At 44.4% G+C, this 23,864-nt stretch overlaps 1 protein-coding gene across 2 annotated transcripts; it reads left to right on the top strand.

Annotated features, from left to right (window-relative positions):
• The first annotated feature begins 5,776 nt into the window (after positions 1-5,776).
• Positions 5,777-22,920, top strand: LPL (lipoprotein lipase). Of its 2 annotated transcripts, none has more exons than XM_055791077.1 (10): positions 5,777-6,038; positions 12,918-13,078; positions 13,214-13,393; positions 14,205-14,316; positions 15,499-15,732; positions 15,956-16,198; positions 17,314-17,434; positions 18,247-18,429; positions 19,605-19,709; positions 20,736-22,920. In XM_055791077.1, the coding sequence occupies exons 1-10, from the start codon at positions 5,957-5,959 to the stop codon at positions 20,779-20,781; spliced, it is 1,467 nt and encodes a 488-aa protein (XP_055647052.1). In that variant the 5' UTR covers positions 5,777-5,956; the 3' UTR covers positions 20,782-22,920. The 2 variants fall into 2 exon arrangements, with proteins under 2 accessions (XP_055647052.1, XP_055647051.1); XM_055791076.1 differs by having other exon boundaries at positions 12,915-13,078.
• The last annotated feature ends 944 nt before the right edge of the window (positions 22,921-23,864 follow it).

Here is a 23,864-nt window from a genome sequence, read left to right as displayed (position 1 = left end):
TCCCTCACAGGCTCTCTCTGAGTGCAGGCCCCCCAGGGATTATGTCACTTTCCAACTTGGAGAATCATGTCAATGGGATCTGAATCCCTCCATGGCCAAGGAATCTGGTTTGCCATTCTTCAGGCTTCTCCCACAGTTTGCATGGTGATTGGGTTCTATTGACAAATGGTGGGATCTTGTTGCTGTAGCCCTTCCCTCCCTCTCTCCTTTCCCTCATGTTTATATCTCCTCTTTGTTGCCATGTCTTAATTTTGGCAGGAGTATCTCTGTGACAGGGACCGTAGCTGTACATGTGCCTACATAGTGTCAGCATACTTGTCAAGATAGTGAAGTATGACAAAAGAAGTGGGTGGAAATAAATACTATTTGTTGGTTTTTTACATGTGGCAAACAGAATAGGCCAGACAAGGAAACTTTATGGTGCATATGCAAAGTTGGCTTGGTTCCTGTCCGTAGTTTGAAGACAGGTCACTAACTGAGTTCAAACTTTACTTGAAACATTTTACATCTTTGTGAGACCTAAAAATTGATGCACATAGAAGTTAGGAGCACAAAATCACTGCAGGAACTTTCTGTAGTTCCTGTAGGCACTGAACAAACGTACTTTGACCACAGGCAGGCTGAACTGTCCTTCAGGAGCACAGCCCTCACTCCATGAGCACTTGAGTTGCATGTCCGCTGCAAGAGTGTTGGGCCAAGAGGGAGTTTTTACTTACCAGTTGCAAAATCCCAGAGCAGCAATGCTAACTCAGCCTAAACTTTAAATGAAAATTAAAACAAATCCCCTTTGGGATGCGATGGAAATGTCAGCCCAAGGAGGAATCTGTTCTCAGTAAGTTGCAAGCGACTGAAGGAGATACAAGTTGGAATCCAGCCTTGGCTGCACCACACACCATCTGTCAGCCTTGCAGAGCAAAGTAAAGAAAAAACAGCAAGCATGCGATTATCCTCTCCCTTGCTGGAGAGTCCAAAGACCAGAGAAATGGCTTTTCTTTCCTGATACATTTCTTGAGATGAAATGACACACTAATTTTCCCACACTGGTGACACCGTGCATTGCTCTCTCGTCCTACTCACTCTCCCCTTGGCAAGCAGGGACAAAGACTACCAGGCTGATCCCAAGTGAGAAGGCTCTATTCCCAAGATTAGAAAGACAAGTTTAGCAAATTGTGAGAGAAAACCAAGAGAGAGCAGGGGTTGCTGAAGTCTCTCCACCAGGCACCTTGCTGGAAAGATGCAAGGGCCTGCTCCTGCCCCTATGGGTGCCCAAGCACTGCTGGCACTGAGTGCTTTCAGTCAGGCAAGAGCTCTTCTCTCTCCTTCTCCCCCCTGCCCTTGTACATTTTCGTAACCTTGCAAAAGTTTCAAACAACCTCATCTTTAACCTACTGCAGGCAGGGCTTGGGATCCACGTGAGGTACAGCGAGGGGGTCCACACTGGATCAGCACACCAGCCCCATGGCCAATGAGTGGGGAGCTGGACTACACTCCCCTACCCGCCACCCCAAAAGGGGTGCAAGAATGTCTCTCCCCTAGCTTTGCATTTTGAAAGATGTGTCTGGCGAGACAGCTAGCTGACTTTGGCAGGCACTACCAGCAGTGTGATAATTAATTAAAGCACAGTTGAGAAAACTGTAGCGCAAGCTTACTCCACAGCCAGATACACAGCTTGCTAGCAGAGCTGGGCATCCTTCCTGCTCTAGCCCCTATCTCTTTACTTGAAGGAGCAGGCAGCTTGAATTCTGCACTGAAAATAAAGGAGCAGGATAAAGAGGAATGAATCCTTGTGCTAATCAGTGAGAGAGGCCCCTGTCTGCAAAATAAGGCAACCTGAGAACAGAACATCAAGTTATACCACAGCGATAAAAAGGATAAGCGAGGCAAGACAGCTCAAGGCTGTTTTAACACATGGAGGATCCACTCCTCCCATGCCTGTATGGCAGTGAAGACTGAAGGAGCCTCTGCAATACAGAAAAGTGAGCGGGAGGAACAGGTGTCCTGCCTATTGCAGTCAGAGCTGCAGCTGCTGCACAGCTTTCCTGTATTCCTGTGCCTTCAGCTGGGCTCTTCCAGGTACCAACAATGGTGAAGTTGCACGGGATTGTTTTCTTAAACAGACACCCAGGTTGCTCCCACTGTCACCTTTCCCACTGCTGCACATTTAGGGAGATTCAAGATAACTATGGCACATACAGCTCTCACCTGTCTGCATGCCTGCCTGCCACTGGGCTGCCCCTGCCCTTACTGACAGGTACCTGCACCCCGCACTCACTGCCAGTGTGGAAAAGCAGGCAATACTGTGCCACAAAAAGGGCTTGCAGATCATTGTTGGTGGGACAGGCTTGCCACAGGCCACCCTCAAGTCCTGGAGGGCTTGATGCTGTGGTGCTCCTTACTCAGAGTGTATCAGAGGGGCTCAGCCCAGGACGAGAGCGCCTCCACTGCAAGTGAAGCCGTTGCTGTTCTAATAACCCAATCAGTCACTATGGACACAGGCAAGGAACAGTAATTTTTTATCCCCAAACTGGGGTTTCATTAACAATGGCTAGTTTAAAAAAAAAAAAAAAAAAAAAAAAAAGATATATATTTTAAAAAACATTTCACTGATATCTTTGAACAAACTTAAAGTAAGAGAAAAAGTGTCCTTGTTTATTTGAACGTATTAGCATAGAAATCACTGGAAGCTCATGCTGACTTTTTGGATTTAATTTCACTTTTTCTTTTCTTGGGGAGGAAAAGAAAATTAAATATTTATAGGGGTAAACCCCCCCAACCCCCTTTCTTACTTGTATTTCCTAGTCAGGAGGAGAGCAGAACATGGTTTTTGCTTGTTTTTAAGCAGATACTTTTGTTGGAAGACCTCTCACCCGGGAAGACTTGTCATCCTCAGTTATCAAATACTTTATATGAATACAATTAAAGCAGCACAGAAATTTCAAAGATAGCGTTAGTCTCTCTCTCCTTCCCCCTCCTCCCCTTTTGCCCTGTGTTTCAAGCTGTCTTCAGAGCATTGCTGTGGAAATGAAATTTTTGGGTTGATTCTCCTCTTGCTTGCTGTTGTGTGAGGCCAGTGAATGTGCTCAGGGTTTAGCACAGCCGCACCACGCAAGCCAATGCTGCCCACATTGTGCTGGGTACACTGTGCTTGTTTTGACTTTAACCTTCCACATGGTCTGTGGGTGCAAGTACCAGTCTAGTTATGCAACTCCTGTCTCCATTCCTCCAGCCTTCCCCCCACCCCCTGCCCCTTGTTAGACTTAATGTATTTTAGCTCACACTCTATTACCTTCCGCCCACTTCATAATCCCGAGTACTATAAATCAGGCTCTGTTTTACAGATGGAGCTTTGCTTTCCCCTATAGGTTATGTATTTTACAGAGGAAACAAAACTCAAATCCAGTTAATGATTGCAATGAAGCACACTGAGTTGATGCCATGAAGCCGCTTCTTCATCTGATCATGATTAACTGCAAGGGACAGAAAGTTTTTAAATTTTGGAAAATGTCCTGTGTCAGACTGGTGCAACAGCACATCATTTAGTGTTCAGGGACACATTCTGCCTTCATGAAGCCCCATGTATCTCAGATTATTCTGCAGCTGGGTTTACAACAGACTTAGGCAACTTGTTCAAGATCTGAGAAACTAGAATTACACACGCACACACACACACACTCACACAACCCCATCTTTCATCACTTTAAAGTTTTAGTGTTTTGATTTTAACATTCTTTCTTTGGTTTAGGTAGAGACTTTGCATAACTCTTTCAGATTATGTCTTAAAATGAGGCTTGGGCATGAGAAGGAACAAAAAATGACTCAAACAGGCATTTTCAGTGTAACTGATTAGGTTTTATACTGAGTAGTTCGTAAATCTGCCTGGCCTTGCTATTGATGGGGTTTACCATCTCTATTGGAAATGAACCGAAAGGCTGATTATAGCCTGTGGATTCACAGAGGTTAGTAGGGCCCATCCAAGGCTGGCCAGTCAAGCATTATCACTACTCTTTCTACCTGCCTAGTCTGGTCCCATCAGCAGTTAAAGCTGTGCTAGTTGTCTTCCCACATCATACAGTAATATAAGTTTTTGCTGCAGTAGCCATGGATGTCGCTGTGTAAAACAGCAGTCTTCTTGCTCTGTTTTGCTCTGACTGGGTTAGTAGCATCACCTGTGATTAAGGTGGCCTGACAGCCTCCATTACAGCAGCTCCCTTTAAACTGTTCTTTTAATTTGCCAGATGTTGCCTGCAGAGACTGGAAATTGCTAGGAAGGATGTCTGAACCTAGATAGACCCAGGCTGATTTCTGGGGGGGAAATTACACTATAGGGTTTCAAGTAAATTAAATCAAGATGAAATGCATTGTTTAGGTCACACTTGGCGGGGGGGGGGGGGGGGCGGGGGGGAAAGAAGACATGAGAAAATTCTTGCTATTGTTTTGATGACAGGGTCTTGAACACTGGTTAGAGGATATGCTCAATACTTAGCAACCTGCAGCACAAACCGTAAGGAAGGCTGGTCTCTCATCTTAGCCCCAGCCTCCTCACCACCTATCCCCTGCCTCTGACTCCCGTCTTCTCACACTGCCTCACCCACTTCCTTAGCCACCCTCCCTGACCCTGTTGCCCTGGTTGGTTGCCTCAGTTGGGAAGAAAGTCTCAGCATGATCAGTTTGCACTCTCATTAAATTCTTCCAATGCCTTTTGGATATAAATAGGGACTGGCAGTGGAGGAACTTCAAGTTGAGTCCTGGGAGAGATATGTTCTCACTTACAGATATTCTGGTCTTTTAATGGAATCCAACGTTGCAAAGGTGACCCAGTTCTCTTACTCTCAAGCAACCTCTTATTGAATAGCCTTGCTAATATGAACCATATATATTTTAGTCTCCAAAGGTGCCTGGTCAGAGGAGGATCAGTTACCCTCAAAGTGAATCCCATTTCCTTCATGTTGCAAAACCCAGTGAGTCCTCATTCCCTGTAACTGTCGTAAGCCTCTTTACGAAGCACTGCACACTGAAATGGAATCTGGTCTTGTTATTAATTTAGTATTTCTCTATTACATGTCCTTACATAACTGATCTTTTACCCAGTGGCCACCGATGCAAAGCTGTTTGCAAACCATACTGTTGAGAGGAAGGCAGAAAGAGATGAAAAGCTCAAACTTTGCATTTCTCCAGAGTACAGATGCAGTCCCCAGTGAATTTACACTCCAAACTTGTATCCCCTTGAGTGCAGGCAAAACAAGACTTTGGCAACGGTTTTTCAAGGGAACAGCAGAAGGCTCCTTGCAGGCACCGAACTGGAAATGCAGTTAGCAGTTGGTTCCTGGTGCAAAAGCATGGATAAGATGGAAGATGTTATCTGGGGTGCAGGGGAGCTAGGTCACCAGCAGCCCGGAGGACCAAGGGGGGAGGGCGGCGGGGCCATAACCCGGCTGGCCGGGCACAGCGCCGGGGGGAGAGGGCAGAGCTGAGGGAGATGCGGGTGGCCAGCGGGAGGCAGGCTCGAGGGCTCTGAGCCGAGGGGCCCATGGACACCGATGCCAGCTGCCCGAGCTCCTGGGTCTCGCCCGAGCCGGGCCCGGCCGTGGTTACCCCTGGGTGACGCCCTGCCGAGGGCCGCGCCGCACGCGGGCTGACCGGGACCGCGGCGCCCCCGCGGAGCAGCGCGGCCCCCCGGCCAGCCCCGCCCCGCCGCGCGCGCCCAATAGGTGTGGGGGCTCATTTGCATATTTGCATATTGGCGGGGACATAAGGGCCCGTGGAGGGCGCGGCAGTGGCATTGGGTGGGTGGGTCGTCGTGCTAGCGTGGGCTGTTGCCAGAGTGGTTCATTGCCGTCGCGTTATTGTTTTGCGCTGCAGCAGTATTTTCTTTCTGACGCCCCCCCCCCGTTTTTTTTTTTCCTTAATTTTATTTTACTTTTGCGCCGCGGCCGAGCGCAGGGCGAGGGAAGGCGCGATGGGGAGGAAGGCGTTTCTGGCTGCCGTCTGCCTCTGCCTGCGTTGGGCGGCTGCTGTGGGTGCGGCGGCCGCCGCCGGCGGTAAGTTCGCGGCCCGGCGGGGAGCATAGCGCGGACCGCGCAGGGCCCGCGGCGCGGCGGGGCTGCCGGGCACGCCTGTTGCGTTTGGTGGGGGGTGTGTGTAGGGGGAATGTCGCCGGCGTGGCGGGAAAGGGGGCGTTTGCAACTTGCACGGCTCTCCCGGGGTGCTAGGGCTGCCGCGGGACCTGGGTGGCGTGAGCTGTCCTCGGAAGGCGCGGGAGAGCGATGCTGGGGGGACCTGTATTCTGTTAGGACAGAGCTGGAGCCGATTCCCTACCGGGATCGAAGGCACAAGCTGCCGGGCTGATGGCACAGGCTGTGGAGTTTTGGGATGTGTTTTCTTCCCCAGGTGCAAGGTGGCTTCCAAGTGTCCCTTGCCGCAGGTGGACTGGCACGGCGGTGGCAGCACGGTAGCGTCCTTCGGCTTACCGCAGGGCTAGGACCCTCTGTTCTGCATGGCACCCGCCCCATCCCATGGGAGTCCTGCATCCCAGCTTCCAACGGTCCTTGGTCTGAATTGTCAGAGGCAAGGCTGAGTTTCGTCAGTGTCATGATGATGTGTTTGGGCTGTAGATAATGCCTTTAATGCAGAAGAATTCACTAAGGGAAAGTAGACAGAGGGGTGTACTCTCACAGTGTCTGTATATATACATGTGATTGTACTTGCACATAACCTGTTGTACCTGTGTTTGTGCATAGCCACCCTCCAGGCTAGAAGAAGTGGACCAGGTGTGAATGTTGTACCTGTGTTTGTGCATAGCCACCCTCCAGGGTAGAAGAAGTGGACCAGGTGTGAATGTTGACTGCTAGATGTTCACTAATGCTCTCTTGGTTCATCACAACATGACTGGAGCTTTAATAAGCAAAGACAGTAGTTCTAGGAAGCCACTACTCCTCAAACTTAGGCTAGCAGTGCCCTATCACAGCCTTACTTTCTTACACTAATCTCTCACGATTGTCCTTAAAAGTCTACAGCCTTAGAAGAAAATGTGGCTGTAGCTCTTAGAGCTACTGTGTGGTACTAAAATGGAATGTGGAAACTGCTGGTTTTTTCACTGCAGATGCCTTTGTTACTTCCTTTGTGTACAAGGAAGCTGAAGGGAAGTATTCAAAAGTAAGCGGATGGGGTGCTAGGGCACAGCCAAAGAATGTATTCTTGCTTTGAATCCAATCTTATGCCATCATGGCAATCAAAAGCAGTTTTCATCAAAGTATTGAAGTTTCATACAGTAAAATAACTGTCTTCCCAGAAGAAGCTTTCATCTCTGTAGGAAGTGATTTTCTACAGACTTACTAATGATTCCATTATTTCTCCCTAGGAACAGGTTATATGAAAACAGGTTGTGCGACCATCCTAAAGCTGTCCAAGCCTTCAGTCCCACACTGTCTTGCACACCACCGTGAAAAGATGTTTTGAAATCATGGAAAATTCATGATCCAGTCTGCCAGGAATCCAGAGTATTTAACAAACAACATGGGCAGAGATATTCTAGGTGGAGGGAGCACTGGTGTTCCAGGAAAAGATAAAAACATTACTAGGAATACATTCTGATCTCTATTTCTGCCAGTGTAAATCCACAATTGGGAGTTACAGCAGAGTTAAACTCTTGTGTGATGTTAGCTGCTGACTTTTGCTATGGTGGTGTTTGGGATAGACCTACCAGGGCAGCTGTGGCATGGCCTTTCCAGAAAAAATGCATTTCTTAGAAGGCTTAGAGGTGAGGCTGTCAGGTATCAAAACTGTGCTAGAGAATAACATGAGCACTAGCACACCTAAAAGTTTGCTGGAATGTCTCCTGTGCAGGAAGTACTTGCTTGGTACAGCTTTCTCAGGCATCTTTTCCTCTATATTACTGCAAAGGGTGACTGATTGCATTTTATTGTCTTGGGCTAATTCCGGATATCCCAGAGGGACTGATGGATGGCAAGAGCTCTGCTGGATTGAGTTACAAGCCTCCCAGCTGCAGCTGAGTAAGGGTTTATTTGACAGGGAGTGCCTTAGAGAGGGGTGAGCACTTGTGTGCACAGTGCAAGAACAGCAGTTTGCCCTTGTTTTGCCAGCTGCAGGACTTGGGAGAAGCTGCTCAGCATCTCAGCTTGGGCCCAGATGCTTTTCAGAAGTGTTGCTCTTTCTGTTGACTCTGCCTGGGAAGAAAAGGAGAAGGTACTCTCAGGGCTCTGCCATTAAGGAATACATAAATAAACTTGAAGTTGTAATTTCTTTACAGTAACCTGACTTGTGGGGTAGATTTCATGGGCTTGCAACACATAGTACACTGTCTGTTTTTCAACTTATAGTGTAGATCAAATGAAATGATAATAATTTCTATAATACAACCCCTTTATTTCATCTGACCACCAGTTTGCTTCAGAACTCGTTTAGGAATTCAGTATGAGTGATGATCCTAATGTTGGTCATCAGCTGAGGGAAGAGTTACTCCCGTTAACTCCAGCTGGTTATTTAAATGTTTGATGTTACGTGCAGATGCTGGCTCCAGTGCATATTTGTGTGTGTGCATTTCAGTGTGGGCTTGAGTTTACACGGTCTAGCTGTATAATTTCTAATGATCTTTGCACTTAGCTAACAGTATCTCCATTTCTGTGTACATAATGCTAGGAAACTGTTGTTTATCAAAGATTACCTTTTCCAAAACCATAGTCAGGTGCACTGATTCTGGCAAACGCATTGTTACCATTACTGGCATCCTGTATCTGATGTGGGCAGTTTAACTTTTGATTTATATTCCAGATGCTGTTACTTCCTCAATACTCACATTCTCCACCCAGCTGACCAGTGATAAACAGTTTTCTTCACCAAAATCAGTTGCCAGGTTGCCTTGAGCTTCCATGAAGCAGCCTTGAAGCTGAGTTCTCTTAATTAGTATGTAAACTTGTATTTGTACTGTGTCAGAATGGTTAAAGGTAGTGGGATGCTTGCAAAATCGATAGGAGTCCCTAACTGAATGGAGTTCTACAAATTGTAAGTCCAAAGTGTCACAAGGTTTGAACAGGAAAATGAAACTACTAATTTTTCCCAGTTTCTAAGCTTTTTTTCTTGTGCTTCTTGGGAGTTCTAAGATACTTGGTATTGCTTGACATACAGGACAAAGTCTTTAAAATACGAAAGCTAAGATTATTGAAGTGGAGGTGTAAGAAAAGGATCAGAAATTTTGCAAGGCGTGACCAAATGATGGGAGTTTGTAGGCTCTTAGAAAAGACAACTCTGACCTGAAATTGGTGGTTTCATTCTTAATTCCACTCGCTCTTCAGTTCCCTGAATAATCCCTTTGTTGGTCACCTTGTTAACTGCAAGCACGTGGCAGTGGCCAGAAAACTTTTGTAGCAGGTCCTTGTATGGGTAAAGTTTCTGCAATATGGAACACGTGCCTTTATACATCTGCTGAACTAAGCCTGGGAAAATGTGGTTTTTAGCAAAAGCATGGATTTTTTTGTCTATGCATTTTTATCTCCAGGTCTGTTTCTCTTCAAGGCCTTGTTTAGAAATGCATTCTATGCATTAGTGTTCAGACTTTAATTCTTGTCACTAAAAACTATTCCAGTGTCTCAGTAATGATGCATATAGATTTATCTAATTTCTATATCTACGTTATGTAAAACCTGATGCAAATTCAGGTAAACTTCCATCCACCTTTCAGAAGCATGCTGAAGACTCCCCATTTCTGGGTTCTCCCTGGTTTAATTAATTTCGGTTAAAACATGTTGTAACTAACCAGTGGTGAATCTGTACATTGACTGCATTTCTTTGACTTTGTGTAAGGCTGTGAGAATGAGACCCAATGGTGTGTCTAGCTCAGCTAGAACATGATTCAAGGAGATCTCTCACTTCATGAGGAAAAGGTCTGTGACAAAGGTCTGGTTCTGAATAATTTTTTTAAATAGACCAAGGTACTTCATGAGGTACAAGAGTAGAAGTGGGAAATGCTGGTTTTCTGAAGTGATATGTTTTGTAGTGTTTCTGCTGCAGTTTAAAGCATGATACATACAGATGTCCATACGTGTGGAAAATGTGATCTACAGAAGGTGGGAAATGATGTGGCACTGCAGCTTGTGTGTAGCACAACCTGAGGTGTAGACAAGTTATCTTATGCTCTAAGTCATACAGAATCTGCGAAGCCAAACTGGAAAATTTTGGGGATAGCTTCTGAATGAGTGTATCATTAATAAGTAGGTAACAAATCCTACCCCACACACTTCCCTCATCCAGAGGGTATCTTGCTGATGAAAATTGAGCATACGTGGACACTGGACTAGGCAATACTTTGTGTGACTGTAAATATGCTAATAATAATTTATTCTGACTTTTTCTCGTATAACATAACTAAATGAGCAGAGTGGCCTCCTGCCATTTCTCAAACTCCTGGGCTGTTGCTCTGCAGCTGCTTGTTTCCTGGTGGTGACTGCATCTTAGGGCTCCGATGTCTTCAAATCCCACCCAAAAATTTTTAGGCACAAATATTTGAGAAGCACTGTGCACATCTTCAGTGTTAGGTGCCACTGTATTGCAACTTTTCTAAGTGCACCTTTAAGTGCGGTGCACTTAAAATTATAAATTTAATTTATTGCAAGCTTATTTCCAAAAGCAATGCAGGCTGAACTTACATGCAAATTCTAGCATGTGTTTGTAATTGAAAACACACTGCAAGACAGGGTATCCGTTCCATTCAGATTTTGGCTGATTATCAGATAGGTTTAATTCAGAAAGGAAATGATATCCAAGTATGAAAGGAAGCACTATTAACTTGTGAGCAGGTGGACTATTCTTGTTAGCCTTCCTGTGCGGGGCGGGAATGATCATAATTGGAAGTCCTTGCATTGTATGCCTTGCCGCTGAAAGTTGTTCCTGGTCCTGTCAAGGTTTTACTAATTCACTGCTGAGTGAAAAGTTACAGTTGGTACCTAACCAGTTGGCCTTTGGGATGTTTTCTGGCTTAGAAGTAAACAGTGAAAGAGTAAAGATTTGTTCCAGAAAGAGTTTTTGTGTGGTCTCTGTGAGAAAATGATGTTTTGAGTGTAAAAATACAAGAAAGGGGCAGCTTCTGAGAAAGATCAGCATTTGGTTAGTTTGGTAGATTTTGGTTTCAGTAGGTAAAGTCTTATATTCACCATTATGTGAATGAACTTTATCCCCTTCTTTAGGGGGAAGGGGGCCGTCAGTGTAGTTATCCAGGTTTAGCTAGCTAACCAGCCTAGTGCAGTCAAGGTCAAAACCTAAAGCTGAGCACTGCCTCTGTTCAGCCAGCGGTTCTTGTTACCTGCCTGCATGTGCCTTGCTTTCAGCAGGTGAGAAGTCCTGATGAGCTTGGGCAAAGTTAAGCTGTTGATTTCGGATGTCGGCAGTCTCTCTGAGGCTTGCATGTGAGCCTTTGTTGCCAGCCTGTTTCACATCTCATGGAAGAGGTTAGACTCTGGTTTCTGTGGCCCCTCAGGCACAGCAGGAACCTCCCAGATTTTATACAGCTACCTGAGGGCAAAGTGAGGTTGAGCCTGAGTCAGTGTCCTGCTGAGTATGGTAGCTTGAATAAGAAGACCAGGAAAAATAAGTTTTAGGGGGGAAAAAAAAGTTCATTATATTTGTTGCCTCTGGGTGATGCAGCACAACTTTATGGAGAAATACAAATCTACCAGTTATCATAGAAAACTTGTTCAGCAACGGGCAAAAGAAAAGGAGTGGAAATCTCTTTTGCATGTCATCAGGTCCTCCTCACTGTGTCCCTTTGCATTCCCTACAGTGGCTTGGAGCCATTCATTAATGTGCGTTTAGGAGTTTGTGAAAGCTTGGTAGTCATGATGCCAGGAAACAACACTGAAGAAGGCAGAGTTGGTCTGATTTCAGCTGCACTTGGGAAACAGGCAATCAATATTTGCTGAATGCAAGTTGCCAAAGTAAGGCTTGGTTTTCAAAAAGCATTGAAGTTTTAAGTCCACAGTTAATTACAGGGTCTGTTGGATATAGAGGTAATTAAGTGTTGAATCAGATGTAAAAAGAGGAGGTATTTAAGTTTCTTTCCAGACAAAGGAAATGGTAAGCATGAAGCCTTGGCAGGAACAAAAGGAAAATTTTTGTTTTGAAGATGGAGAGAGTTCTCCAAGTGATCTTTTCAGGCCATCACATGCTTTATTACCACCAGTACATGATCTTCCCCAGCCCCTGGATTCAAAACAGGCTGAGGAAGATTTTTTTTCTGCAGTGTTGCTTATCAGATGGTCTGAAAAAATACTGCCTTCAAAATACAGGCTTGTGCTTTGCTAGTGCAGTTTCCATAATGGGTGTCTGATGTTCTCACTTGCTGTTTGTTGGTGAAAAGTTAAAACTAGCATTTTGTAAAACAGTGGTGAGTTTGCAGCTCTTATTTTTAATCCACTGCAACTACTGTGTACTATAAAGAGCCTTCTTTGGCAGTGATTATTGGTGTTGTGGAAGATGCACCACAGAAATATGTAATAGTATGGTAGGAACTTGCTGCTTTCCTGCATATACTGTCTATGACTGTCCTGAACTGTGGTAATTTCCTGTTTAATTGTATCTATATATCTATAAATATACCTGTTTATATTGGTTTCCTGTTAATAACATAATGGGGAAAATAGTGACTCCTAAAAGGAATTCATACCTCTCTGACAGCTGGCCAGATTCTCACTGCTTTAGCAGGATCTTGGAGGGCAAACGATTTTCACTCTTTGATTCCACCTTTGCATGGTGGCTGTTTTGTCACAAAAGGAGTGCTGTATGAAATGAAAAACACATGCCCCATTTCTTGGCCAATCCTGATACCTCTCCAACATTGTAGCTTCTGAACTGTTTGTCCTAATATTCCTAAAACACTGATGCACGTTTCCTGTGCTTTTTCATAGCAGAAGCCGAGACCAGTTTTGAGGGAATTGAGAGCAAGTTCTCCTTACGGATGCCTGCAGAGCCCGATGAGGATGTCTGCTACCTGGTTCCTGGGCAGGTGGACAGCCTGGCACAGTGCAACTTCAACCATACCAGTAAAACCTTTGTGGTGATCCATGGGTGGACGGTAAGAAGAAAGGGGAGGAATCTCCCTTTAACCACACTCCTGATAAACTATGCTGTGCTAGGTACATCAGCTAAGGTGTCTACACACCACGGATAATATTAAGACATCTTTTTTTAATTAAAAAAACCCCCACAGGTGACAGGAATGTATGAAAGTTGGGTCCCGAAGCTGGTGGATGCTCTGTACAAGAGAGAACCCGATTCAAACGTCATTGTGGTGGACTGGCTAATTCGAGCTCAGCAGCACTACCCAGTGTCCGCTGCATACACTAAGCTGGTGGGAAAGGATGTTGCTATGTTTATTGACTGGATGGAGGTAAGACATGTAGTCACATGTCTCACATTTTACATAATGATGTCGGAGACAAAACAGCAATGATGCAGCTGTGTTAACCATCTCCTATTGGGTAGATGGAATTAAGCTGTTGCAGACAGTGCTTTTGTTGGACTAGTAAAATCCCAGCTTTATTGTAATAGTTCTCTCTTAATGCAAGGAGGCCTCTTACAGTGCATTCCAGAAACTTCATCTTGTGGACTGTGGAGCCCTGTGAGTCCACAGTATTTCAGAAGGTTCTGCAACTATGAAAGACACAGCCCTATATATCAGGGGTCCTCAAACTACGGCTTGCGGGCCGGATACGGCCCCCCAGGCTCCTCAATCCGGCCCCCCGTATTTACAGACCCCCCTGCCCCCCCCACTGGGGGTTGGGGGGGGAAACCAAGCAGCCACAGATGGCTGCCTGCCACTGCATCCGCGCCGGCCCCTGGTTAAAAAGTGTGAGGACCCTTGCTATATATTATGCAGCAGCCAGCCCTTGAGAAACAAAGTCTGCCCTGCCTTTGGGAAATACTTAGAACTGAAACTGGTGAGGAGGGGGTGGTGGAAAACCTTCAATATACACAGCCCTATGGTCTGTCCTTCATTCTGCATTCCTCTCTGCTTAGATTTTTTTTCTTAACTAACTCAAGTGACCTAGTATGCCATAAAATTGTGTTAATTGTATTTAGTGTTCCTTCTGTTATTTGTGGCTCAGAGAAATCCCAGTGTTTACAAAACATTTTCCTTTGTGTCTGCTAATGTTTTCCTATTTGACTTCAAACTTTAAATAAATTGCTCTCTTCTGCAGGAGCAATTCAATTATCCTCTCAACAATGTCCACTTGCTGGGGTACAGTCTAGGTGCACATGCTGCTGGGATTGCTGGGAGCCTGACCAAGAAGAAGGTGAACAGAATTACTGGTAAGAACACCTGTGGTTGTAGAGTGGAGAGTTCTGTCTCTTGCATGCTGAAATACTATGTTCCTCTGGAAAATCACTGGAATAACTTTGGCTTTTCAGCAGTGCCTAGGTTATCTGTTCATGCTTTATTAAATCAGCAGGGCTGGTATTTGTGTAGTAGAACTGGAAAAGGTTCAGAAGAGAACAGCAAAGGTGACGGGTGAGAAGCCTTGATCTGCTTCTGCACAAAGAATGAGTGAGTAGGCAGGGATTCATTGGCTGTGAAAAGTGACTATCTGGGGAAATGTAACTGAGACTGGCCAAATCTCCAAATCCCCGAATGGCTTGGGGAAGGACACAGTATCTCTTGCAGCATGAGAACTTCAGGTGGTTGTCTTCAACCCAGGCAGTCATCCCTTGCAGCTGGTGGGAGCTGTTTCAAAAAGAACAGGAGGTAGATCCTCCTGCAGTGGCTGTAGTACTTGCAGAACTCATTGCTGTGGGACCTTTACCATGTGGTCAGGTACTCACAGTAAAGAGGGAGGCAGCTCAGACTGGGTGAGGCTAACCAGGGGTGGGCAGCCCAGGTGCCTAACCCTGGCTGAGGACTGCAGAAAAGACATGTCCCTTCAGCTTTGCCCTCAGCCATCTCTCAAGCTCTTGTCTGGCTCCAAGAGAGAGTACTCTATCACTGGCAGAGTAGTTCTGGCTGTTTTTGATGTCAGTGTTGCTGCAGCTTGACAGTTCACCATAATAATCCCCTCCCCCTTAGGCATGTAGACAGTGAAGCTCTTGTTTGTTTCCCACCTGTTCCCCTAGCAGGGAGTTAGCAGCAAGACATTTTCCACACTTCAGATAGAAATTTTGCAATTCTTGACAAGAGAGACTTCTTGACACTTAGAAAATATTTAGTACCTTGTTTCTTCTTTCCACTGTAAATGTTACAGCTGTGAGGAAGCTAGCTCTGCTTCTTTACATGTTTACATACACCTCAGTTTTTAAACCGTGACAGCTTTTCAAGGTAGTGTATTTGATTCTCCTGTACACATGAATGCTACTAGAAATGATCCCACTGTAATGCCTGCAGTGACACCAACACCATCTGCAATACTGCAGCCCAATGTGGTAGCTGTTTGGCATTTGTGATCAGTGTCTTTGGCAGATAGTAATCTTAAGTTTTTCTTTGTGGTTTGCCCCATAAAGGGCTGGATCCAGCTGGTCCTACCTTTGAATATGCCGATGCCCTCATCCGCCTCTCACCAGATGATGCTGACTTTGTAGATGTTCTACACACTTACACTCGAGGCTCTCCAGACCGCAGCATTGGGATCCAGAAGCCTGTTGGACACATTGATATTTATCCTAATGGTGGAGGTTTCCAGCCAGGTTGCAACTTAGGAGAAGCACTCCGTCTGATCGCTGAAAAAGGCTTTGCAGGTGAGACTGCTGTGCAATAGTGTAACATCCAAAGGGAGATCTTCAATAGTCTGCAGGCTTCCTGCAAGCAATGATCTCTGAGAGGCACAGGAACTCGATCTTTTAAGTGTTTTTAAAGTCATCCTATGAAGTCCAGCTCTGGCATAGTGGATTGTGCCTGCTTAGGGATTTATATCATTATATGCATGTGTGTATAAATATTACACATTTTCATTTTTTCAAGATGTGGACCAGCTGGTAAAATGCTCCCATGAACGATCCATCCACCTTTTCATTGACTCCCTCCTCTATGAAGAAAAGCCCAGCATGGCCTACCGCTGCAACACAAAGGAGGCCTTTGAGAAGGGTCTCTGCCTCAGCTGTCGGAAGAACCGCTGCAATAATTTGGGTTACAAGGTCAACAGAGTGAGAACAAAGAGAAACACCAAAATGTACTTGAAGACCCGTGCTCAGATGCCTTATAAAGGTAGGTCCTGCTTGCTTACTGGTGAGCAAGGCTGGTACTTTTTTGCTTAGTTGTGTGTCAGGATGGGTGTGTGCTGCAGGTGACAATATTGCTGCTTTGGTGCCTATGGTGAGCAGGGGTGAAGCTTGCCTGCAGTTTGGTGTGAAGCGCCATCACAGAAGAACTAGCGTCATCTTACTCACAGTAAGACAGAGGTAAGAGGATAGAATAAAGGGTGATGTCTGTAACAAGTTTCTAAGTAGCAAAATTAAGATTTGCTCCGCAGCCTGGCTTCTTGAACAACTAAGTCTTGAAATTTTTTTTCAGTATTTTTCAACCAAATGATTTTTATTTTCCTGCTGCTGGGGAAATAGCAGAGCTCAGCCTGATGAGCCACAGCTTTAAAGATGTGCAACCATCAGACTTAGCTTTTTGTAGTACCCTTGCCAGGGGGGCACCAGCCCATGTTAAAATATCACAGCACTTTTGATTCCTGTTGCCACGGTGGTAGGTCTGAGAAGGATGCTGCCTGAAAGAACTGGAAGGCTTTGAGCTAGGGAAATAGCTTCTGAGTTGGATTTTACTACTTTTAAAGCTAGGCAGGAAAAAAATAACTGTACCACATGGTATGGTCATTGCATGCGTTGTGTCATAGACCAGAATCAGAGGGCATATTCCTGCAGTGTTAGAACAGCTGCAAGTCTAGAGATTTGTTGGCGTTTGGTGCTTAATCTGCAAGTGTCAGTGGGTTGAATTTTTTTTTCGCTAAGGCTCCTGTATGAGGAGGACAGAACTCATTTGTTTCAAGTCAAGGACAGCAAGTCTTACACATTTATAACAGGTTTGAAGGTGATACTGCAGACTCTGGGGTTATAGTAGTGGCAGTCCACTTAAATGCAGACTTCAGTTGCAAGAACTGCAAAGGTGTTTTTTAACTGTGATTGCCTTGCATCCTAATCTTTACCTCTTCACGTAGATAATGTCCTAGGTACCTGCAGGGAGCTAAACTCCTCAGTTTAGTGATGTTGGCATAGTCTAGCCTAGGTTTACACGGGGGTTTTTACGTGGCTTTGTCACCAGCAGTCTCTTCAGAGGTTGATTTTTTTTCCTAATGGCCTTCTTTTGTGTTCTTCCAGTCTTTCATTACCAGGTCAAGATCCATTTCTTTGGAAAGACTAATACGACCAAGACAAACCAGCCATTCCTGATCTCTCTCTATGGCACTCTAGATGAGAGTGAGAACATTGCTTTCACACTGTGAGTAGCTACAGAAACAACTACAACGCACTGTTGAGTCTGCCTAAATTTCTTACAGCCCCAGCTGAAAAACTTGCTCTAGCTTACAGGGTCCCAGAATGTGCCCTTGTCCTTGATCAAGGGAGTGTATCCACTGCTAAAGCTAATGATCTAAGCTCTATAGGAGCTGTTCTTGATCAGAGATCTGAAATATAGAAATGTGAATTCTGACATGTGGTTCAGCCTAATAGGATTTTTATCTGATGTGGCACATTTCTTGTTTCTTTTGCTTTTCACTGTCTTTAAGCCATGTTCCAGCTGAACATGGCTGAGTTAAGCTTCTGAAAAGCAGACTGTAACCTGTAGTTGTTGTCTGGGTCTGAAGGCATCAAGTGCAGAAGCAAAGGGAGATGTGAGATCTGCTTCCACAGCTCTGCAAATAAGTAGAACTCTGCTTGCATCCCTGCACATGGGCTGGCAGGGAATGGGGCTGGAAAGCACCAAAGTCTGTCTTCTACTCTGAGGAACCTAAGTTGTTCTGGCTAGTGCTTGTCTGGCTTCTCTGAGAGCCATGAGTGCTCGAAAAGACACCGCTTGCATGGCAGTCTGTCCCAGGATTTTTACCAGCCTTTCTGTGGAAAGCTTTCCTTGTTCCTGTACAAAAGCTCAAGGTGGTTTTTTTCCCCTTATTCCATCCATCAGAACTATGTGGAAGGTTGCTTCCTTCTTCTCTGAACTGCATGAAGTCTTGGTTCTGTTTTGCCTTAATTTTCTTTCTGTCCAACAGTTTCCATTTTTTTGTTGTTTTTTTTTCCTTATTCCCCTCCCCGCAGGCCTGAAGTCTCCTCAAACAAGACCTTCTCCTTCCTGATTTACACAGAGGTGGACATTGGTGACCTGCTTATGCTGAAACTGCAGTGGGAGAAAGACACTTTCTTCAGCTGGTCAGACTGGTGGACTCCTTTTACATTTGACATCCAGAGAGTCAGAGTGAAATCAGGAGAAACTCAGAAAAAGTAATTTTGATTGTTATAAGCTGTATTGGTTATAATTGACAGTGTTTCCTGATTCCTGGTAGCTTGCAGGGCAGGACAAAGCACAGAAAGCAGTTATAAATGGGTGCAGCACTGATAATAAGGGCTCCAGTGGCACCAAACCAGCATTTTTATGTCAGCCAGGTTCAGTTACTTGCTTTCACTGGGATCTGCAATCTGTAGTTTTACTCCCACAGAACTAATTTGCATGCCACTGTTTCATATGCCTCAGGGTAGTTACAATATGCAGGAGAGGATCTCCATGAACCAGCATCTCTGATTGTTTTTGCAGTTACTCTCTTCCTTTCTCTTGCTGAGCATTTACATAGGTTTTCTTGTGAAGAGTATGCTTAAAAGGAGATTTTTAGAAAGCCTTCCAAAAGTGCATTTGCACAAGAAATCATGGCTTTGTTAAGCTGGATTTTTCTTGGGGTTTGAATACCTGAATGGTGGGTAAAAACTGAAATACATGACTGTTGCAGGACATTGCTAAAGCATGAATGTTAAAAGAGCAAAATCTGAACAGAACTGCTTTGACCCAAATTTTTTTAAATACTTATGTGCACTAGATGTAAGATCTGTTAGAAAAATGGACCTGGAACAGGGTATGCATGTCCTGTGTACAGTATTGTGAATAACATGTTCCTCCCTTGAATAAACAAGGCAGTCACTTGATCAAAGAACAGTTATCAGAGCTGAACAAATATAGGGGTGGGGAAAGTACTGATAAATAGAAAAGTGACTGCTCAGGTTTGCTGGAATTGGCAACCTGTTTTGTTTGCAAACATTTGAGGGAGTAAGGGTTTCTTCCAAGATCACTCACCTGACAAAAGTCACACAAGGACTTGTGTAAATAAAGATCCAGAGACTTTGAGATGGAGTTGCTGCTCCCTTAGCCACAAGAAGATTTTACGCAAAGTACCAGCAAAAGTTACGGCTGCAGTTTGAGGTCCACGCATAATGCGTTCACCAGTTTTTCTTGCTCAGTGTTTCTTTTGTCACAAAATTCTTTTAAAAATAACTTTCTCACAGGCTTGTGAGGTAGTAGTGCCCCACATGGCAAAGTATAAAGACTGCTTCCAAGCACCAGTCCTGTCCCTGCAGTTAAAAAGAGACATCTGGCTCAGCCATATGATTGTGCAATATTTATTCCACAGGGTGGTGTTCTGTTCTCGAGATGGAACCTCACATCTCAGTAAGGGAGAAGAAGCAGCAATATTCGTGAAATGCTTGGAGCAGCCCATCAACAAGAAGAGAGAAGGGTATGAGTGATCACTGTTATTTTTGGGTTTGGGGGAAACTTGAGTGGTAGCAGGAGGATCTAGAAAAACTTCCTGATTTAGTTGACTTGGGCAGTAGTCCTCTCAAGGCTTCAGAAGAATCACATCACAGCTCAGACTAACCTGAGGTTTGCTTGTGGCTGCTGTGGCAGCTTAAATCACCGCCCCCCTCCCCCTCCCCCCCCCCCCCCCCCCCCCACTTTGGTTATCTGCTAACCATCTCCTTGTGTGGTTGTTAGCATGTCTGAAAAGCAAGTACTAGTCATTGCCTCTCACATTCATATGGTGGCCAAGTACAAATGACCGTTGGAGGGTTTACAGGCAAGGCACTAACAAAAAGAGGAAAGTGTGCCTCTGTCTAAAGAAGCCCTACATTTACCCTTAATTGAGGAACATTTGAACACCCATACTGAGTCAGTCCAGAGCCCACTCTCCCTCACTGGCCAGCAGCAGATTCAGATGCCAGTACAGAAGCTGAGCAAGCATACACAGGTGTGCTCTTGGTGCGCGCTGCTTTCTGCTGGCAGCTGTCAGGCGAGTGACTTTCTGAGATTTGCATCTCTGACTTGGACTGGAGATTGTTTAAAAGCCTTTGATGTACTTCAATTTTTTAATCAATGATTTTTCTGACCCAGAGTAAACTTTAAAATGTGGGGCCAGCTTTATTTGGACTTTATCCACTAAAGTTTGAGCTGGGGAAGTGTTTATATTTATTTTAGTGCAATTGCTGTGTGTGAAAGGTCTCATGGGGACGCTTCTAAACAGAGATCTAGTTATGGATAAAAAGGCATGTGTGTAGACCTTCACTCCAGGACAATGACCTGGGGAGGCCTTGAGAGCTCTGTGTGTATCTGATATGTAAAATCAAGCAGCAGCCAGGAGAAGTCCAATCACAAAACTTGTTTCCCTGTTAAGTAGTATTTTTTTAATCCTAAGTTTCAAAGATAAGACAAGAAGGAATAAGTATTTTACATCTTCTTCCTCAACTTATCTGTCTTTTCCCCACAGAGCCAAGAAAGCCTCTAAAGAAAATTCTGCTCATGAATCTGCTTAAGTGACAAGAATGAAGATTTTCCACAATGGGGAGGAAGAGAGTCTGTTCGTCCCCATGGACTGGATGTTCAGAACCAAATATATAGAAATATTTATCCACTGCTGGCTTTTTTTGCCTGCTATTCCTAGCTATCTTAAGAGACTTCTTGCAAGGAAGCCTCAGCATACAGAGTTACTAACCATAAAGATACATTATCTACATAGTTAACAAGAAACCCACAAAACAACTTGCCAAAGGCTTGAGTGCTGGAAAGGAATAAGTAATTTTGCTTAATCATGGTGCCTTGTGACAAGGTTTCTTGACATAAGATGTTCTATAGCAATTTTCTAGTATTTATTGCAAAGAAGCAAAACCAAACCTGGCTTTTCTTTCTTTTCAGAAGTCTTCTGAAATGGGACAAGTTGTTTTTTGGCTTGGCTAGCTGAATTTTCAGACAGTTCAGTGGCTAGACTTCACTGTCTTGTGTGTTTGGCAAATGAGTAGGTTTCTCATCAAAAACCACCTTTGTATTACCAGAAGGTGTTAGGCACTGCACTGACTTGATATGGGGATGAATTTTCTAGTTTGTGGTTATGAATGTGTTTTACTGGGGGTAGATGCCAGTGCCGCTTAGCAGTAGGTATGATCTGTTAAGCTATATACTTCTATGCAGCTGAGTCTGGAATACGTAGCAGTTGTAGGAGAAGACAGCAATACCAGTGTCCTGGGCAGGCATTCAATTTTTCATCTGTGCTTTCATTCCTTGAAAATGAAAATATCTAGCCTCTAACACTGTGAATAAGGAGCTGCAAAGAAAATTGAGCTATCCGAAACTGCAGGAAACAGATTTTTATTTTTATTTTTTTAAAAAAATTTTCTCCACTACTTGCTTGCATCCCATGTGCCAAAACTGTGACAGTTTCTCTGCTCTTTGACACCAAATGTCAGTCATGCAGCTGAGTGGCTGCTGTATGCAGTCTTCAGTGCAAGTGAAACTGCTTGACAGGTGACAAGCATGCTCATGCTTCCTTATGCGGGAATTGTGACTGCCAGTGACCCACCTTGGTTTGGTGCCTGACTGTGATACAGTGCTAGTTCCTAGGAGCTGCTTAGTTTTCTGACATGAGGTAGAATTCAGCAAGGAGCAGGAGCTGTGACAGTTAAAAGGAGCCTGATTGTGTGATGCACAAGAATGAATGCTTTGAAAAACACTTGAATTAGACATCCTGCAAGTTGCCAAAAATGGGTATCTTGAAGGCATTCTGCATTCCCTTTAAGTAACACGTAATTTTTTCTAGTGCTCTGAAAGGTTCAGTAGCCCTGTTTTTAGCTTTCTAGAAGATAAACAAAGTACTGGGGAGGCAGAAGGTCTTCAAGGTAGACACTTGGAGAACTGCAGCGTGAGCAATTGATGCTGGCTTTTGTAGTCTTTTCCTGCATGTGCAAGACAGTGTGGAGGTGGTGATTTCTCCAATGTCATTCGATCTTGCAAGGAAAACCAACGTGTATGCATTTATATGCACGGTTTGGTTTTTTTTTCCCAGCCATGGCTGCTAGTGTATTTGGGGATAAAAGTCTGAAACAGTGCAATATGTTGGGATATTAATAACTCTGAAATTGCTCACATTTGATTTCCTAACCCTTAAACTATAGCAGAGATGTGATGAGTCACTGAGGGTGGGGTTGAGTATTGAGCCACTGCATTTGAGACCTCTAAAAATAAATACAATGATATATTCCCTATAGACTTCACATTTTGTTGCAATTTTCTCTTAAGAGTTACTTTTTTTTGGAAATGAGGTGTCTGAACAGATGTGCTCTTAATACAGGATCAAATACAAACACATACAGAACGTGGATACAAAGTAGTGAAGGGTCTTGTACATGAGGACACATGATTTGGCTTTGGATGTTATTTATTAGCTGTAAATAAGATATTTATGTGTGTAAAGGTAGTTTGTATATATTGCTAAAGTTGCTGACAGTCAGCACATTAGTACAGTTGTGTGGTATTAATCCTGTATATAGCTTTCAGAGAGATTATTATCAACAAACCACTTACACTGCATTATTTCCTATGTGGTTAATACTTTTTTTAAAGAAGCTCCTCAGTTTTGTACAGAATGGAAACCTATGGTTTTAATAAAATTCTCAAACTGATGCCAAAGTCAGTAGTTTACTTTTGATGAAACAATCTGCTCTATATCTTTTATGTGAAGGCCACAGCCATTTACTTGGAGTCTGGGGTAAAAAGATGGGGTAGTTCTGATTTTATTTTTTTTTTTAAACAATGTGTGATTTTGGGGTTTTTTTTCCTTCCCATTTCCTTTTGGGAAATGCAAAATCCACTTATCAAAATGTAAAGGAATCACTGTGTCAGCAAGTATCCCTATCACAAGAGAAGTAGCTGAGTAGCTGGTCACCTGCAGTTTGTGGTTTTAGTTTCATGCTCTTTTAAGAACAGCCCTTACTTTGCAAGGCTCATTTCCTCTTTTTTTGTCAAATGTCAGAACACTACCAAAAATAAAGATGTTATGACCCTGTGGGTACAGGAGGCAAACACCAAACACCAGTCCTTTACCACCACTACTGCTGAAGACGGTAACAATGAAAAACCCACTTTGATCCACATGTGAGCACAGCTGAGCTCAAAAGTTGTTGTCACCAGAACAGTTTGCTCTGTGTAATACGTAGCAAGGCTCTACTAAGACCCTTGGCAGGGGAGTGCCAGAATTAAGAAGAGTTGTGACATGGATGTGAGGGACAATGTTAGAGGAGTATTTAGAGCATCTCTGAGCGGCCTTGGGACTTCTTCCCAACTTTTTCCAACACCCTGTCGTGTAGCTCTTTCACAGGAAGCAGAGCTTCACTCCTTGTGGAATCAGAGGGGATGTATGCAATAGAAACCCCAGTGGGCACAAAGGCAAAGGATGAATGGAGGGAGAGGGATGAAAGAGGGAAGGGGAGGGAGCTGGGGGGTCACCTGGGGGAATGAATGGGAGAGGGGAAAGTGGGAGGAATCCAGACTGCAGAGAGGGAGTGCATGGAAATGCTGGCAGCAGGTGTTCTGAGGGTTCTGCTGCTTTCCCTGTGTTAGTAGCTGG

This window comes from Falco peregrinus, chromosome Z (assembly GCF_023634155.1).
Source record: "Falco peregrinus isolate bFalPer1 chromosome Z, bFalPer1.pri, whole genome shotgun sequence".
NCBI classification, from domain to species: Eukaryota; Metazoa; Chordata; class Aves; order Falconiformes; family Falconidae; genus Falco; species Falco peregrinus.
Note: the sequence above shows the minus strand (reverse complement) of the source record. Positions and strands in the feature narration are given on the sequence as shown.

Excerpts from the sequence above, each read along its gene's own strand:
- LPL (XM_055791076.1), top strand. The coding sequence starts at position 5,957 with ATGGGGAGGAAGGCGTTTCTGGCTGCCGTCTGCCTCTGCCTGCGTTGG. Across the intron at positions 16,199-17,313 it reads TGCTCAGATGCCTTATAAAG|TCTTTCATTACCAGGTCAAG; the intron begins GTAGGTCCTGCT and ends GTGTTCTTCCAG. Across the intron at positions 18,430-19,604 it reads TCAGGAGAAACTCAGAAAAA|GGTGGTGTTCTGTTCTCGAG; the intron begins GTAATTTTGATT and ends TTTATTCCACAG.